At 45.7% G+C, this 13,719-nt stretch overlaps 1 protein-coding gene across 7 annotated transcripts; it reads left to right on the top strand.

Moving 5' to 3' along the window:
- Nucleotides 1-590: 590 nt before the first annotated feature.
- On the top strand, nucleotides 591-13,576 carry LOC149984773 (ATPase family AAA domain-containing protein 2-like). Of its 7 annotated transcripts, none has more exons than XM_090186257.1 (28): nucleotides 591-952; nucleotides 1,418-1,572; nucleotides 1,741-1,808; nucleotides 1,954-2,107; nucleotides 2,387-2,468; nucleotides 2,580-2,880; nucleotides 3,058-3,175; nucleotides 3,322-3,336; nucleotides 3,493-3,724; nucleotides 3,941-4,056; nucleotides 4,168-4,342; nucleotides 4,484-4,572; nucleotides 4,718-4,877; nucleotides 6,747-6,837; nucleotides 7,059-7,376; nucleotides 7,558-7,681; nucleotides 7,882-8,068; nucleotides 8,522-8,707; nucleotides 10,186-10,321; nucleotides 10,484-10,680; nucleotides 10,896-11,055; nucleotides 11,279-11,401; nucleotides 11,570-11,716; nucleotides 11,999-12,456; nucleotides 12,559-12,625; nucleotides 12,735-12,859; nucleotides 13,139-13,267; nucleotides 13,373-13,576. In XM_090186257.1, the coding sequence occupies exons 1-28, from the start codon at nucleotides 776-778 to the stop codon at nucleotides 13,403-13,405; spliced, it is 4,323 nt and encodes a 1,440-aa protein (XP_090042383.1). In that variant the 5' UTR covers nucleotides 591-775; the 3' UTR covers nucleotides 13,406-13,576. The 7 variants fall into 7 exon arrangements, with proteins under 7 accessions (XP_090042383.1, XP_090042379.1, XP_090042389.1 ...); XM_090186253.1 differs by having other exon boundaries at nucleotides 11,996-12,456; XM_090186266.1 differs by having other exon boundaries at nucleotides 613-952; nucleotides 2,387-2,490; nucleotides 11,996-12,456.
- Nucleotides 13,577-13,719: the final 143 nt, after the last annotated feature.

Below are 13,719 nucleotides of genomic sequence, written 5' to 3'. Positions count from 1 at the left end.
TTTCAATAAATGTTATAACATTTCTAAAAACATGTTTTCACGTTGTCATTATGGGGTATTGTGTGTAGATGGGTAAGAAAAACAATTATATTTAAACATATTTCAATTCAGGGTGTATGTAACAACAAAATGTGGAATAAGTCAAGGGCTATAAATACTTTCTGAAGGCACTGTATTCCCCCCATCATTTTAGAATTAATGAAACAGAGCTCCTCTAGACATTTAGTATAGTTGATATTAAAATGTAAGAAAACTCTCTCAAATATAATTGACATTTTATAGTAAACCAGTTATATTTTCATAACGGTAAAGAAAATGCTTTTATCATGAACCTGTAGCTAGGCTTTCCATAATGCGCAATTTACAGCGCGCCAAAAATAACCGGGACATCTTTCCCATAATATCCTTCCGCACAACTGAATGATATAAGAACATATCACTGTTGGCCCTGGGATAGATTTCTATAATTATAATATTTATAGATATTCATGTGGTCATTGATATGAATACAGCATGACATAATTGGTGAATAGAAATGTATAATCACTACTTTTTATGATGAACTATGTTGTCTTGCGCCAGGATACTGCGTGCTGTCACTTGTCTTCCAGTGACGTTTGTGGCGCCAGAAATCAAGGGTTTTGGTTGGGGAGTGTTGTGTGTTAGTACGCGCCATATATTACCTAGGAATGTTATTAACTCGTTTCAGTTTTGATACAATTAAGTAGTCCCATATTTATGCTTTAGTATTTACAAAAATCGGTCTAAAGTTAGGATGGTGATGCTACGCAGCAGCGGCGTGGGCGCGGAACCAGCAACTCGGAAGAGGAACCGGGTTGACTTGGATACAAGCTCCGAGTTTCTATCGCTGGAGAGCGCATCGCAGACAAAGTCGAGTCGGCTGAAGAGGGGCCTGGATGACAGCTCCAGTAACACTGAAAACACGCGAAATGTGAGGCCCTTTTAGATAGTTGACATTATAAAATGTCACTGTAAACTCGGCTGTTGTTAGCTTTATGACAGCTGTTAGCTAACCAGCTAACTAGCTAGCCCGACATTGATGTTGTTTATGTGCCTAGTTAACCGCATTCTATGCTAATGTTATAAATTAGTTGGCCTGTTCGCTCCTGTCTCTAGTTTACATATCCTATGGGGTATCGCCCATAGATGTATATATCGTGGAGTTGAGTAAACTCATCTAGTTAGCTAGCCCCTTTTAGATGGCTAGTAAGTAGCACTGACTAACAATAACTTTATTGATTGTTTCTGAATGTGGACAGGTATGTTGCCTGCTAGCTAACTTCTATAGCTAGCCAGATGTAAGTTTACTACACTAGCCAGCTGCCAGCTTACTACACTTAAAATGACTGGATTCCTATGTGAATGCAGCTGATGTTTTAGTGTTTTCCTAACATAGGGCCACTCGATGATGAAGGAGGAGGATAGCCCTCCGAGACGAGGATCCCTGAGGACCAGGGGACAGACTGTCAAACACGAGGTGTCCTTGGCTAAAATAAATGGCCAAACCAAGTCCCCTGAGAAAGAGGAGGAAACTGGGGAACACAGCACAAGGTAACTACTTATGTTTTATGCAGATAACTGGTATTCATTCTATGTAAAATCAGCTTCTACTCCTCTCAGTATAGTCGGTGCGATGCATGACGACATAAACATGTTTACAAACCTAAGGTGTCATCACAACCCTCAATGTTTATGTTCTCATTTTGTTGATCTCTGCAGGAAATCCCCAAGACTGCAGGGCGATGGAAAAGCCTCCGCGTCATCCAGGGATAAGCAATCTGACGCTGGTAACTAGATCATTTCTACATCACATTTTACATGAATCAATGCCACCTCCAACAGTACAGCGAGAAGGAGACACCATTGGTGTCATTTATGTCAGCTACAATGTTTATCATCAAGTTAATGATAAATTAATAAATCTTCTTCCAGATGAAGTTGAGGAAGAAGAGGCCTCTACTCTGAAGACCCAGTTTGTTCTGCGTCCCCGGGAGGAGGACAGCTCTGTGAGACGCAGCTCCAGGATCACCAGATACAAGCGCAACTCCAGGAACCAGTCTGTCCTCTATAACCGCCTCATCACCAAGTAAGAACGTCTTCATCAGCAGGCGTCGTACATCAGGGGTGGCCAACCCTCCTAGCTACCCATCTACCACAGGGGTTTTCCCCTTCAGCCCTAATCTAGCACCGGGGCAGGAGGAATCATGCCCCAGTAACTCTCGTGGAGGAGGGTTGGGTCACCACTGTTGTACATGTTCTTGTCAGTCTGGTTTGCATGTTTATAACAGCGAAGTTGATAACGGTTAGCGGTAATGGTGAAATGAAACAGTCCCTGTTTTTGTTTTTTCCCATTCTATTCGTAAAGCACAGCTGAGGCAGTGCTGCAGAAGATGGATGATATGCAGAAGATGCGTCGTCGGTTAAGAAGCAGGGATACTACAGAGGAGGTCAACATTATTCATGCTACAGGTTCACAGCTTTGTAATAGATTTAGTTCAATATCACCATGATGTCCCCCCCCAATAATGTTATTTTTCCCCTTTTTAAATTTTTTTTAGGACCTTGTAATCTACGCTGGGGCCAAGAGGAAAAGGACCTCTGAAAGAACCGAGGAAGGAAGTGAAGACCCTCAAGAGAATAAAAATGGAGTGACCTCCAGTGAAGAGGAGAATGATGAGGAAGAGGGAGGCAAAAATAATCAGGCAGATGATGAAGACGATGACGACGACGATGACGACGACCGTAATGAAGATGATGATGAGGAGGACGATGATGATGACCATGATGAAGATGACAACCAGAAACGTTATGACTTCAGGCAGAGGAAAGCTGCCGTTCGCTACCAGGCACCACGGGAGGGTTAGATGTTTTCTGTTGAAACTATTTGCATCTTTCATTTCACTGAAGTCTGTATACTTCTAGGCATCAGCACCGGTGCATGGACTCTACATTTATTGTCACGCTTTAGTAGCAGTTGTTATTCCCATAACCTGTCCTTCTACTCGTTTCTCATGGTTGACCTTTTATTTCCCACAGAGCCCAAGACAAAGGCCATCTTCTTCAAGACATCAAGACACTTGTCCCCATCCAGGCGGAGGTATAGGTTCAGCTCTACTGGTCCGAGAAGCCCTTACAACATAAGGAGAGGCAACAGGTCTGTAGACTAAAGAACCTAGTACCTACTACCTTCCATGTCTGACCTATCAAGTTTAGTTTAACATTCTTTCCTAACTATTACAACAAATCACAATTCATTCCTAAGTTCTACTTCCTTGTGCTTCTGATTTCTGGCATCCACAGGAGTGTGTCTGATAGGTAAGTCATTGTCAGTGTGTCTTAGATGTGTGGTGACATCAGGGTTTCCGTAATGGCTGGTTTCTTGGTCATTGATTTGTGTGCATTACGTTGTCTGTATTAGTCAGTGACGTTACTGACCTCTGGCTCTGCCATACTCCTTTCTTTACCGTGTAGAAGAAGACATGCCATCCACAGTAGTGACTCCACCTCGTCGTCGTCCTCCTCTTCCTCCTCCTCCTCTGACGATGATAAGTTCCAGAGGAGGAGGAGGAAGAGCAGGAACAGATCGGTGAATAGATGTCTTCCCATGAATCTGCTGAAGGAGGATGTCCTGGGAATCCACAAGGACAGGATGAAGATTGGAGCCAGTCTAGCTGACGTTGACCCCATGCAGATAGACCAGACAGTAAGTCTAGCTGACGTTGACCCCATGCAGGTAGACCAGACAGTAAGTCTGACTAGTAACAGTAAGGAGGAAACCTTCAGGAACTCTCTCCAGTCCATACCTGCACCAGTCATATGTTAAGTCCATGAGGGGGAATGAAAGAGGGAAAGGATAGATAACTGGGACAGCCCCGGACAACATTGTCCAACATTGAAATGGTATAATGTTGTTTTCTAGGTGCGTTTTGACAGCATTGGGGGACTGACCAGACACATCTCTGCCCTGAAAGAGATGGTGGTCTTCCCTCTGCTTTACCCAGAGGTGTTTGAGAGGTTCAAGATCCAACCACCAAGGTAGCGAGAAATAAATGTTTAGAAAGTCATCCATACTGTTACGGTGAAATGATCTAGGATCTGTTGTTGCTCTTGATGCTGTAGATTCTTACTGTGTGTGTGTGTGTGTAGGGGCTGTTTGTTCTACGGACCTCCTGGAACAGGGAAGACTCTAGTGGCCAGGGCGTTGGCTAACGAGTGCAGTCAGGGAGAGAGGAAGGTCTCTTTCTTCATGAGAAAGGGAGCAGACTGCCTCAGCAAGTGGGTGGGAGAGTCCGAACGGCAGCTACGTCTTCTCTTCGACCAGGTCATTACCGACCGTTATTCTCCATGGAAGTTGGCTTCTTGTTCTGAAATATACTGTGTTCCAGGATGTTGAAACCAAGCTGAGTTGGGAGGAGGAAATACTAAAAAATATTTTTTATTTTATTTTTGACAAATCTTTTAGGCGTATCAGATGCGGCCATCAATTATATTCTTTGATGAGGTTGATGGGTTGGCTCCCGTCCGCTCAAGCAGACAGGACCAGATACACAGGTTAGACACTTGTGTTGATCACTGGAACAAATTGATTTGAATACAAACATTTATTGCTTCTCGTTCTTTAGCTATTTGGTATCTTTTTGTTTAGTACGACTTGGTAAAGTGGGAATAATGTTCTGTGTGTGTTTTCATCTTACAGCTCCATCGTGTCCACTCTCCTTGCCCTGATGGATGGGTTAGACAGCAGAGGAGAGGTCGTGGTGATCGGAGCGACTAACCGTCTGGATTCTATAGACCCAGCTCTCAGGCGACCTGGGCGCTTCGACCGAGAGTTCCTCTTTGGCCTGCCTGACAGAGAGGTGAGACGAGGGTCTTAGTGACCACGGCTGTAGTCATTAGTGCACGCCGTAGAAAACAGTTTTGCAAAAAAAAAAAAAAAAAACAGATTTCTAGTAGACACATTCAGGTAGGTCCCTCTCTGATTGGTTGAGTTTGCTTCCGTTTGGTTCCTAGTGAATACACCACTGATGGAGGTCATGTTTGTTCAAATCACATTATGTGCCGCACGCACATACACACAGGACCTGTCAAAATAGTGGGCACCTATTCATTCAAGGGTTTTTCTTTATTTTTACTATTTTCTACTTTGTAGAATAATAGTGAAGTCATCAAACTATGAAATAAATCATTGAATCATGTAGTAACCAAAAAAAGTGTTAAAACAAATCAGAATATATTTTATATTTGAGATTCTTCAAAGTAGCTACCCTTTGCCTTGATGACAGCTTTGCACTCTCTTGGGATTCTCTCAACCAGCTTCATTAGGTAGTCACCTGGAACGCATTTCAATTAACAGATGTGCCTTGTTAACTTAATTTGTGGAACTTCTTTCCTTAATGTGTTTGAGCCAATCAGTTGTGACAAGAAAGGGGTGGTATACAGAAGACAGCCCTATTTGGTAAAAGACCAAGTCCATATTATGGCAATAACAGCTCAAATAAGCAGAGAGAAACGACAGTCCATCATTACTTTAAAACACGAAGGTCAATCAATCCGGATAATATCAAGAACTTATAACGTTTCTTCAAATGCAGTCGCAAAAACCATCAAGCGCTGTGATGAAACTGTCTCTCACGAGGACCAACACAGGAATGGTAGACCCAGAGTTACCTCTGCTGCTGAGGATTATAAGTTCATTAGAGTTACCAGCCTCAAAAATCAGCAATTAACTGCACCTCAGATTGCAGCCCAAATAAATGCTTCACAGAGTTCAAGTAACAGACGCATCTCAACATCAACTGATCAGAGGAGAAGGCTTCAGGCTTTCATGGTCGAATTGCTGCAAAGAAACCACTACTAGAGGACACCAATAAGAAGAGACATGCTTGGGCCAAGAAACACAAGCAATGGACATTAGACTGGTGAAAATCTGTCCTTTGGTCTGATGTCCAAATTTGTGAGACGCAGAGAAAGTGAACGGATGATCTCCGCATGTGTGGTTCCCACCGTGAAGCATGGAGGAGGAGGTGTGGGGGTGCTTTGCTGGTGATACTGTCTGTGATTTATTTAGAATTCAAGGTACACTTAACCAGCATGGCTACCACAGCATTCTGCAGCGATATGCCATCTCATCTGGTTTGGGCTTAGTGGGACTATCATTTTGTTTTTCAACAGGACAATGACTATTTGACCAAGAAGGAGAGTGATGTAGTGTTGCATCAGATGACCTGGCCTCCACAATCCCCCGACCTCAACCCAATTGAGATGGTTTGGGATGAGTTGGACCGCAGAGTGAAGGAAAAGCAGCCAACAAGTGCTCAGCATGTGTGAGAATGCCTTCAAGACTGTTGGAAAAGCATTCCAGGTGAAGCTGGTTGAGAGAATACCAAGCGTGTGCAAAAGCTGTCAAGGCAAAAGGTGGCTACTTTGAAGAATCTCAAGTATAAAATGTTTTGATTAATAAAAATAATAAAAAATGTTGTTACTACATGCTTCCATATGTGTTATTTCATAGTTTTGGATGTCTTCACTATTATTCTACAATGTAAAAAATAAAAGCCCTTGAATGAGTAGCTGTCCAAACTTTTGACTGGTACTGTATGTATGATAAAAGATCACTTGTGTGAGAAGTAAACAGGTAACATTGCTTTGTTCTACTAAGATTGGGGTATTTTGTTTTTGGAAACATTCATATTTGACATAAATGGTCATGTTTTTGTCCACTGCAGGCTCGGAAGGAGATTCTGCAGATCCACACCAGACAGTGGACTCCCCAGCCATCAGCCTCGTTCCTGGAAGAACTGGCAGACAAGTGTGTTGGTATGTTTTCTTTTAATCCCTCCCAAACCAACCAATCGTTTTTAAAAGATGACCCATTCTTTCAAACAACATTTTAAAATTCCAATCTGTTAAATATTCCAATAGTTTTCGGAGGCTCACTGAAAGTGTGTGTGTGTGTGTGTGTATAATCAGAACATGTAAAGGATGCTCTCTTGCATTATCAGACTGTTTCCCAACGTCCCCCTGCTTTGGTCTCCTAGGTTACTGCGGTGCTGACATGAAGGCGGTGTGTGCTGAGGCGGCTCTGTGTGCCCTGAGGAGACGCTACCCTCAGATCTACTCCTCGTCCCAGAAGCTGGTTTTAGATGTGGCATCTATCTCCATCGGCAGCAGGGACTTCCTGTCAGCCATGAGGAAGACGGTCCCAGCCTCCCAGAGAGCTGTGTCGTCCCCGGCCAAGGCTCTGACTCCTGTGGTCCAGCCACTGCTTGGTGCAGCCTTACAGACTGTACTGGGTGCAGTTAGCAGGCTGTTCCCACATGCAGAACAGGGGCTCAAGAGAGATAAGCGAGACAACGGTGAGTCAACTGGGACAAGAGATGTTTTTTTTTTGTTGCCAAAGCTTTTGCTACAGTGTGCCCTAATAAACATGACCCAGGTTTGGTATGCCTGTTGTATAAGAATGGGTATGTAGTATTGTGTTCTTGAACGTCATACTTGGTTTATCGTGCTCTAAGATGTTTTGTCACTTGTCTTCAGGTGTCCTCCCAGCGGGTGTTTTAGACGCTGATCTCCTGCACAGTGAAGATGAGGACTCCTCTGTCTGCATCACCGGTCTCTCTCACAAGGCCAAGGCAGCTGGGGGCTTCCTGCATTTCAGCAGGTGAGTAACAGGTTGTCCAACGCACAGAAATCCTTATTCCAAATGTGTCTTTCTCCCACTCCTCCCTGAAGTGTGCACGGGACATCTTTTGAAATCTGTGTTGGGGACTGAAGTGTACACTTCATGAGAATGGGTACTGAGCTCCGGTCTTGTAAAGTATTTTATAGTCTTTTTCTCTCCCCTCTCCTCTGTTCTCCCAGGAGCGTGCTGAACCAGCCCACATCGTACCGTCCCAGGCTGCTGCTGGCGGGGCGTCCTGGGTCAGGTCAGAGCAGTCACCTGGCCCCTGCTGTGCTCCATGCCCTGGAGAAGTTCACAGTTTACACCTTGGACATGGCCGTGTTGTTCGGAGTCAGCACCACCTCTCCTGAGGAGGCCTGCGCTCAGGTACTGTACCCCCCCCTCCCCTGGATCACACCCTGTTTTCTGTATAGTGCACTATTGAGCCCTGTGCTATCGGCCATGACAGTCGGAGTATCTTTAGTCTTTCCTTGAGTCCTTGATTCTTCACATATTTGGAGAAGGTCCTAGGAGAGAGGAGTCAATGAGTCAAAGAAATACTTTTGAGATGAACCCAGAGATGGACAGTATTGATGTCTTGTATTGATGGACCCAGAGATGGACAGTATTGATGGACCCAGAGATGGACAGTATTGATGGACCCAGAGATGGACAGTATTGTTGAACCCAGAGATGGGCAGTATTGATGTCTTGTATTGTTGAACCCAGAGATGGGCAGTATGTGATGTCTTGTATGTTTGGACTCTTAGCTCTTCTGTGAGGAGGCATGCAGGTCCATATAAACACTGATCTGTAATGATGTGTTTCGTTGTGTTGTAGATGTTCTGTGAGGCCAAGAGGACGTCCCCCAGTATCCTTTATATCCCTCACATCCAGAGGTGGTGGGACACGGTGGGGTCTGCTCTCAGAGCTACCTTCCTCAGCTTGTTACAGGACATCCCCTCATTCTCACCCATCCTGCTGCTGGCCACCTGTAATGTCCCCCACAGCAGCCTCTTCCCTGAGGTAGGTACTGTAGACACACACCGCCCCACAGCAGTGTAACGGGATGTAGTGAACACACCGCCCCACAGCAGTCTAACAGGATGTAGTGAACACACCGCCCCACAGCAGTCTAACGGGATGTAGTGAACACACCGCCCCACAGCAGTGTAACAGTGTGTAGTGAACACACCGCCCCACAGCAGTCTAACAGGATGTAGTGAACACACCGCCCCACAGCAGTCTAACAGGATGTAGTGAACACACCGCCCCACAGCAGTCTAACAGGATGTAGTGAACACACCGCCCCACAGCAGTCTAACAGGATGTAGTGAACACACCGCCCCACAGCAGTCTAACAGGATGTAGTGAACACACCGCCCCACAGCAGTCTAACAGGATGTAGTGAACACACCGCCCCACAGCAGTCTAACAGGATGTAGTGAACACACTGCCCCACAGCAGTCTAACAGGATGTAGTGAACACACCGCCCCACAGCAGTCTAACAGGATGTAGTGAACACACCGCCCCACAGCAGTCTAACAGGATGTAGTGAACACACCGCCCCACAGCAGTCTAACAGGATGTAGTGAACACACTGCCCCACAGCAGTCTAACAGGATGTAGTGAACACACCGCCCCACAGCAGTCTAACAGGATGTAGTGAACACACCGCCCCACAGCAGTCTAACAGGATGTAGTGAACACACCGCCCCACAGCAGTCTAACAGGATGTAGTGAACACACTGCCCCACAGCAGTCTAACAGGATGTAATGAACACACTGCCCCACAGCAGTGTAACAGGATGTAGTGAACACACTGCCCCACAGCAGTCTAACAGGATGTAGTGAACACACCGCCCCACAGCAGTGTAACAGGATGTAGTGAACACACCGCCCCACAGCAGTCTAACAGGATGTAGTGAACACACCGCCCCACAGCAGTGTAACAGGATGTAGTGAACACACCGCCCCACAGCAGTGTAACAGGATGTAGTGAACACACCGCCCCACAGCAGTCTAACAGGATGTAGTGAACACACCGCCCCACAGCAGTCTAACAGGATGTAGTGAACACACCGCCCCACATCAGTCTAACAGGATGTAGTGAACACACCGCCCCACATCAGTCTAACAGGATGTAGTGAACACACCGCCCCACAGCAGTCTAACAGGATGTAGTGAACACACCGCCCCTAACATCACCAACATGGCAGTGTATTTTGTCTGCTGTGTGTTATGTGAGTGTAGGATTTTGATGTTTTTTAAGGACTCTTTCTTGGAAGATTAGTCCAAACGAGGACTAAAAGAGATCCTAATAAAAATCTAATCACCAAAGGGACACAAGCCCTAGAAAATGTGCACTCATTCCCTCCCCCTGTGGGAGAAGCTGGAGGGTTGGAATTGGGCTTCTGGGCAGGGGATCAGTCAGAATGATCTCGTTCATTCCCTTTCAGCTGAATGTTATGTTCACTTGGTGAATCATCACCCCCCCCCATAGGTCCAGGATCTGTTCTGTGCTGAGTATGGTGAGGTGCTCCAGGTTCAGGTCCCAACCCCACAGGAGAGAAGGAACTTCTTTGACGATCTCATCCTAAACCAGGCTGCCAAAGCTCCTGCATCCCAGAAGAAAGCAGGTAAGACTGCATCATACTCTTGAGATATTCTAGTGGAATCCTGGATAATGGTCCAAAATGGTTAAACAAGCTCAACTTAAACTAGAACGTTCTCTGTACCAAAGCTGTCAGCACTCGCTCTGTCATGTGGTTAGTCACTAACCTCCCTGTTCTCCTCCCCAGTGCTTGCAGCCCTGGAGGTGCTTCCTGTTGCTCCCCCTCTTCCCCCAAGGATGCTGACAGAAAAGGAGCAGCAGCGATTGGAGGAGCAGGAGGAAGACACTCTCAGGGAGCTCCGCCTCTTCCTGCGTGATGTCACCAACCGCCTCTCTCAGGACAAACGCTTCAAGGCCTTCACAAAGCCTGTCGACCTGGAGGAGGTGAGACTGACTATCAATTGCTGTAGAAGTGTCTGCGTTCTAGAGGGGGCGGGCTGCGTTCTAGAGGGGGGCCGCGCTCTGAGCCATGTATAAACATCAGATGAGGGTTAAATAAAGAGAAGAGGCCAGATGTTGTCTAAACATGGACATGGTAGAATCTCTATCACGTGGAGAATGGCTGACCTGTTGTTTTGATGGATCACGGTCTTGTCTAGGTACCTGACTATGCTACAGTTATAGAGCAGCCCATGGACCTGTCCACTGTCCTCTCCAACATCGACACTCACAAGTACGTGACTGTGAAGGAGTTTGTCCACGACGTGGATCTCATCTGGAAGAACTGTCTGGAATACAACCCTGACAAAGATCCTTCAGGTAGGAAATAGGCTATATCCAGAATTTTTACAGATGTTGTATAACAGGATGTAGTGGGAGAATGTTTCCTTTATTTCATAAATTCATTAATATGTATTAATTAATAGTATTAATTCAACTAATCATTCATTACTTCATTCAGCCAACTATTAATTCATGAATCAATCCATTCATCATTTCATAATCATACCGATGACAAGTCTGTGTACCGGATGTTTTCCAGATCGTCAGATCCGCCACAGAGCCTGTGCTCTGAAGGACACTGTTCAGGCCATCGTCAAAGACGAACTGGATGAAGACTTTGAGAAGATCTGCGAGGATATCAAGGAGTCCCGCAGCACAAGAGGTCAGGTGTTATTCTATTGGTGCAGAGCAGTTCCAGAGAGATGGTTCTAGAGTAGAAATGCATTTGATCTTTTAATTTGTTCAGGGACCAGTTGATCTGTTCTGCTGCTCTCCTGGATGGAGGAAAGAAGAGCGTTTAAATATGAACTGCCTCTCTCTTTACTTCCAGGTTGCTCCACTTCAAGGTTCGCTCCATCCTACTATCACGTTCATCCCAAGACCAGAGCAGTGGATGCCAAGAGCACCGATGCAGCAGGCCCCTCTAAAGAGTCTACCGCTGCTGCTCCCTCAGCTGTGACCACGCCACGCCCTTCAGGTTAGCAAGCAACTCAATGTACAGACACACAATGCTACACAGGTTAGCATTTCACTGCTCTGCAGACAGACTGTTGTTTCCACTAGCCCATAGAGAATGAGCTGTGGAGAGCTTTACAGATCTATCCTCTACAGATCTATCCTCTACTAACTGCTGGTAATGAGAGACGGGATGATAACACCGTGTCAGTTTCTCTCACCCTGTTTACACTCGTCATTCAGTCATTCATAAAGGTGGTTTTTTGAATTGGCTTTGATTATCTGGTCATCTGCTTCTCAGCAGCTCAGAAGAAGAAGCGCAGGAAGAGCCGCTGGTGCAACGGCATCATCAGGAAAAGGTCCTCTCCTCACACGTCTAAAGACCACTCTGCTGTGGTGGAGTCTGGAGAGGAAGAGGAGGAGAGGAGAGGGGCAGAGAGTGAGGAGGAGGAGGAGGGTGGTGATACTGCAGCAGCAGAGTCAGGCCTGGAGGAGCTGGAGATCACTGGGGCTGAGGAGACCCCCATGGAGCAGGAGGAACCAGCCCAACAGGAGAACCAGGACAGACAGCCCATGGTGAAAGACACTAAGGACAGCCGGAACACGGAGGAGGCTAGCCAGGCTACAACGGAGGCTACCCAGCCCAGGGTGGAGGAAGCTGTGGAGGCTAGGGCTGGAGACCAGAGCAGTGAGGGCACCCAGGACCCTGTAGTGGTGGTTGGAGCCCAGGAAAACCACTTCTTACCAGAAGGGGGAGACAATGTATGTTATTTTGTTGTGAAATGGATGTTGCTTTTTGTATGGATGATTCTCCTGCTGAATTGATCTTATTTTTCTGTTTCAACTGTTTCCTCATTCACCCAGGGGCAGGCGTCCTCTACGGACAAAACTGAGCCTCTGAGAGTGGAAGTGGACGAAGAGAATACCACAGGTGTGCAGCCTCCCATCCCACAATGGACACCGACACACACACACACACTGTTTTTAAGTTAACTTTGTTGAATTGTACACTCACTCCCTCCCCTCTGTCCTCTTGTCAGAAGTAGGAGTGAGGCGTGTGACGCGGGGCTTGAAGTACCAGGGGATGCAGCAGGTGATGGATGTTGACCAGGAGATACTGGACCAGAAGACACAGCCCCCTGTGGTTGATCACAACAAACTAAAGGTAACAGATTATCACTGCAGCTGGTCCAGGGTCAGGTCGTCGCCCGAGCCTCCTAATGGAGGTTGTTAAATGATCCTAGATCTGTGGTGAAGGCAACTAGCCAGTGGCAGTCTATTGGAATTGTCATGTCAAGCCATGTTTTGGCTTGACAATGACAGCAATAGAGTTAGCAAGAGCACAAATGGATCTGGAATCGGACAGAGGCACCTTCTTCCTTTAGACCAAGAAGGAGGATATAAGACCTCTGTGCTGAGCTGGTTATCTGGTCCTTCATTTCAGGAGCTGCTTCAGAGAGCGGTGTCTAAGACTGAGGGATATGAGGTCTATCAACTGGAGAAGCTATACGCCTTGTTATGTCAGAGTATCTACAGACATCGCAAAGACTACGACAAGACTGCCCTGCTGAAGGTTTGTCATTCTATACATTTCAATTTGTATGAACTTGTGAAACATCTCATTGAGCAATTTTTGAGTTTTTCTATGTTTTCTAATGTTTTCTTATTCTCTTTCCAGGAAATGGAATATGAAATTGAAGATTTTTCATAATGAGTTTTATACAATAAAGATGTAGCTAGTCATGAATTGCACGTATTTCCCCGTTGTCTAAATGTATAAAGAACAAGTCTAGAACTATATTTTGATAGAAATATACAGATGTGTATTTCCTAACAACTTGTATACTGGTGCTTTTATTTAATTAAAGTGTTTTTTTTACAAGTATTTGTTCCTGTGTCTTGTTATACCATAAAGGCATGACGACATTGATGTGTTAATTGGTTGAAAAATATATATTACCAGTTAAAGCGGAATACAAACTGAGCATGGTGCAGCCTCAGGTGATGTTTTTTTTGTCGTCAGAC

Source organism: Oncorhynchus mykiss, chromosome 2, assembly GCF_057628025.1.
Source record: "Oncorhynchus mykiss isolate SJ-2025 chromosome 2, ASM5762802v1, whole genome shotgun sequence".
NCBI lineage: Eukaryota > Metazoa > Chordata > Actinopteri > Salmoniformes > Salmonidae > Oncorhynchus > Oncorhynchus mykiss.
Note: the sequence above shows the minus strand (reverse complement) of the source record. Positions and strands in the feature narration are given on the sequence as shown.

Bases quoted from the DNA above. Each gene is read 5' to 3' on its own strand.
- LOC149984773 (XM_090186253.1), top strand. From the start codon at position 776: ATGGTGATGCTACGCAGCAGCGGCGTGGGCGCGGAACCAGCAACTCGG. The intron at 8,069-8,521 runs GTACTGTACCCC...GTTGTGTTGTAG, and splicing joins CTGAGGAGGCCTGCGCTCAG to ATGTTCTGTGAGGCCAAGAG. The intron at 11,056-11,278 runs GTAGGAAATAGG...GATGTTTTCCAG, and splicing joins CCCTGACAAAGATCCTTCAG to ATCGTCAGATCCGCCACAGA.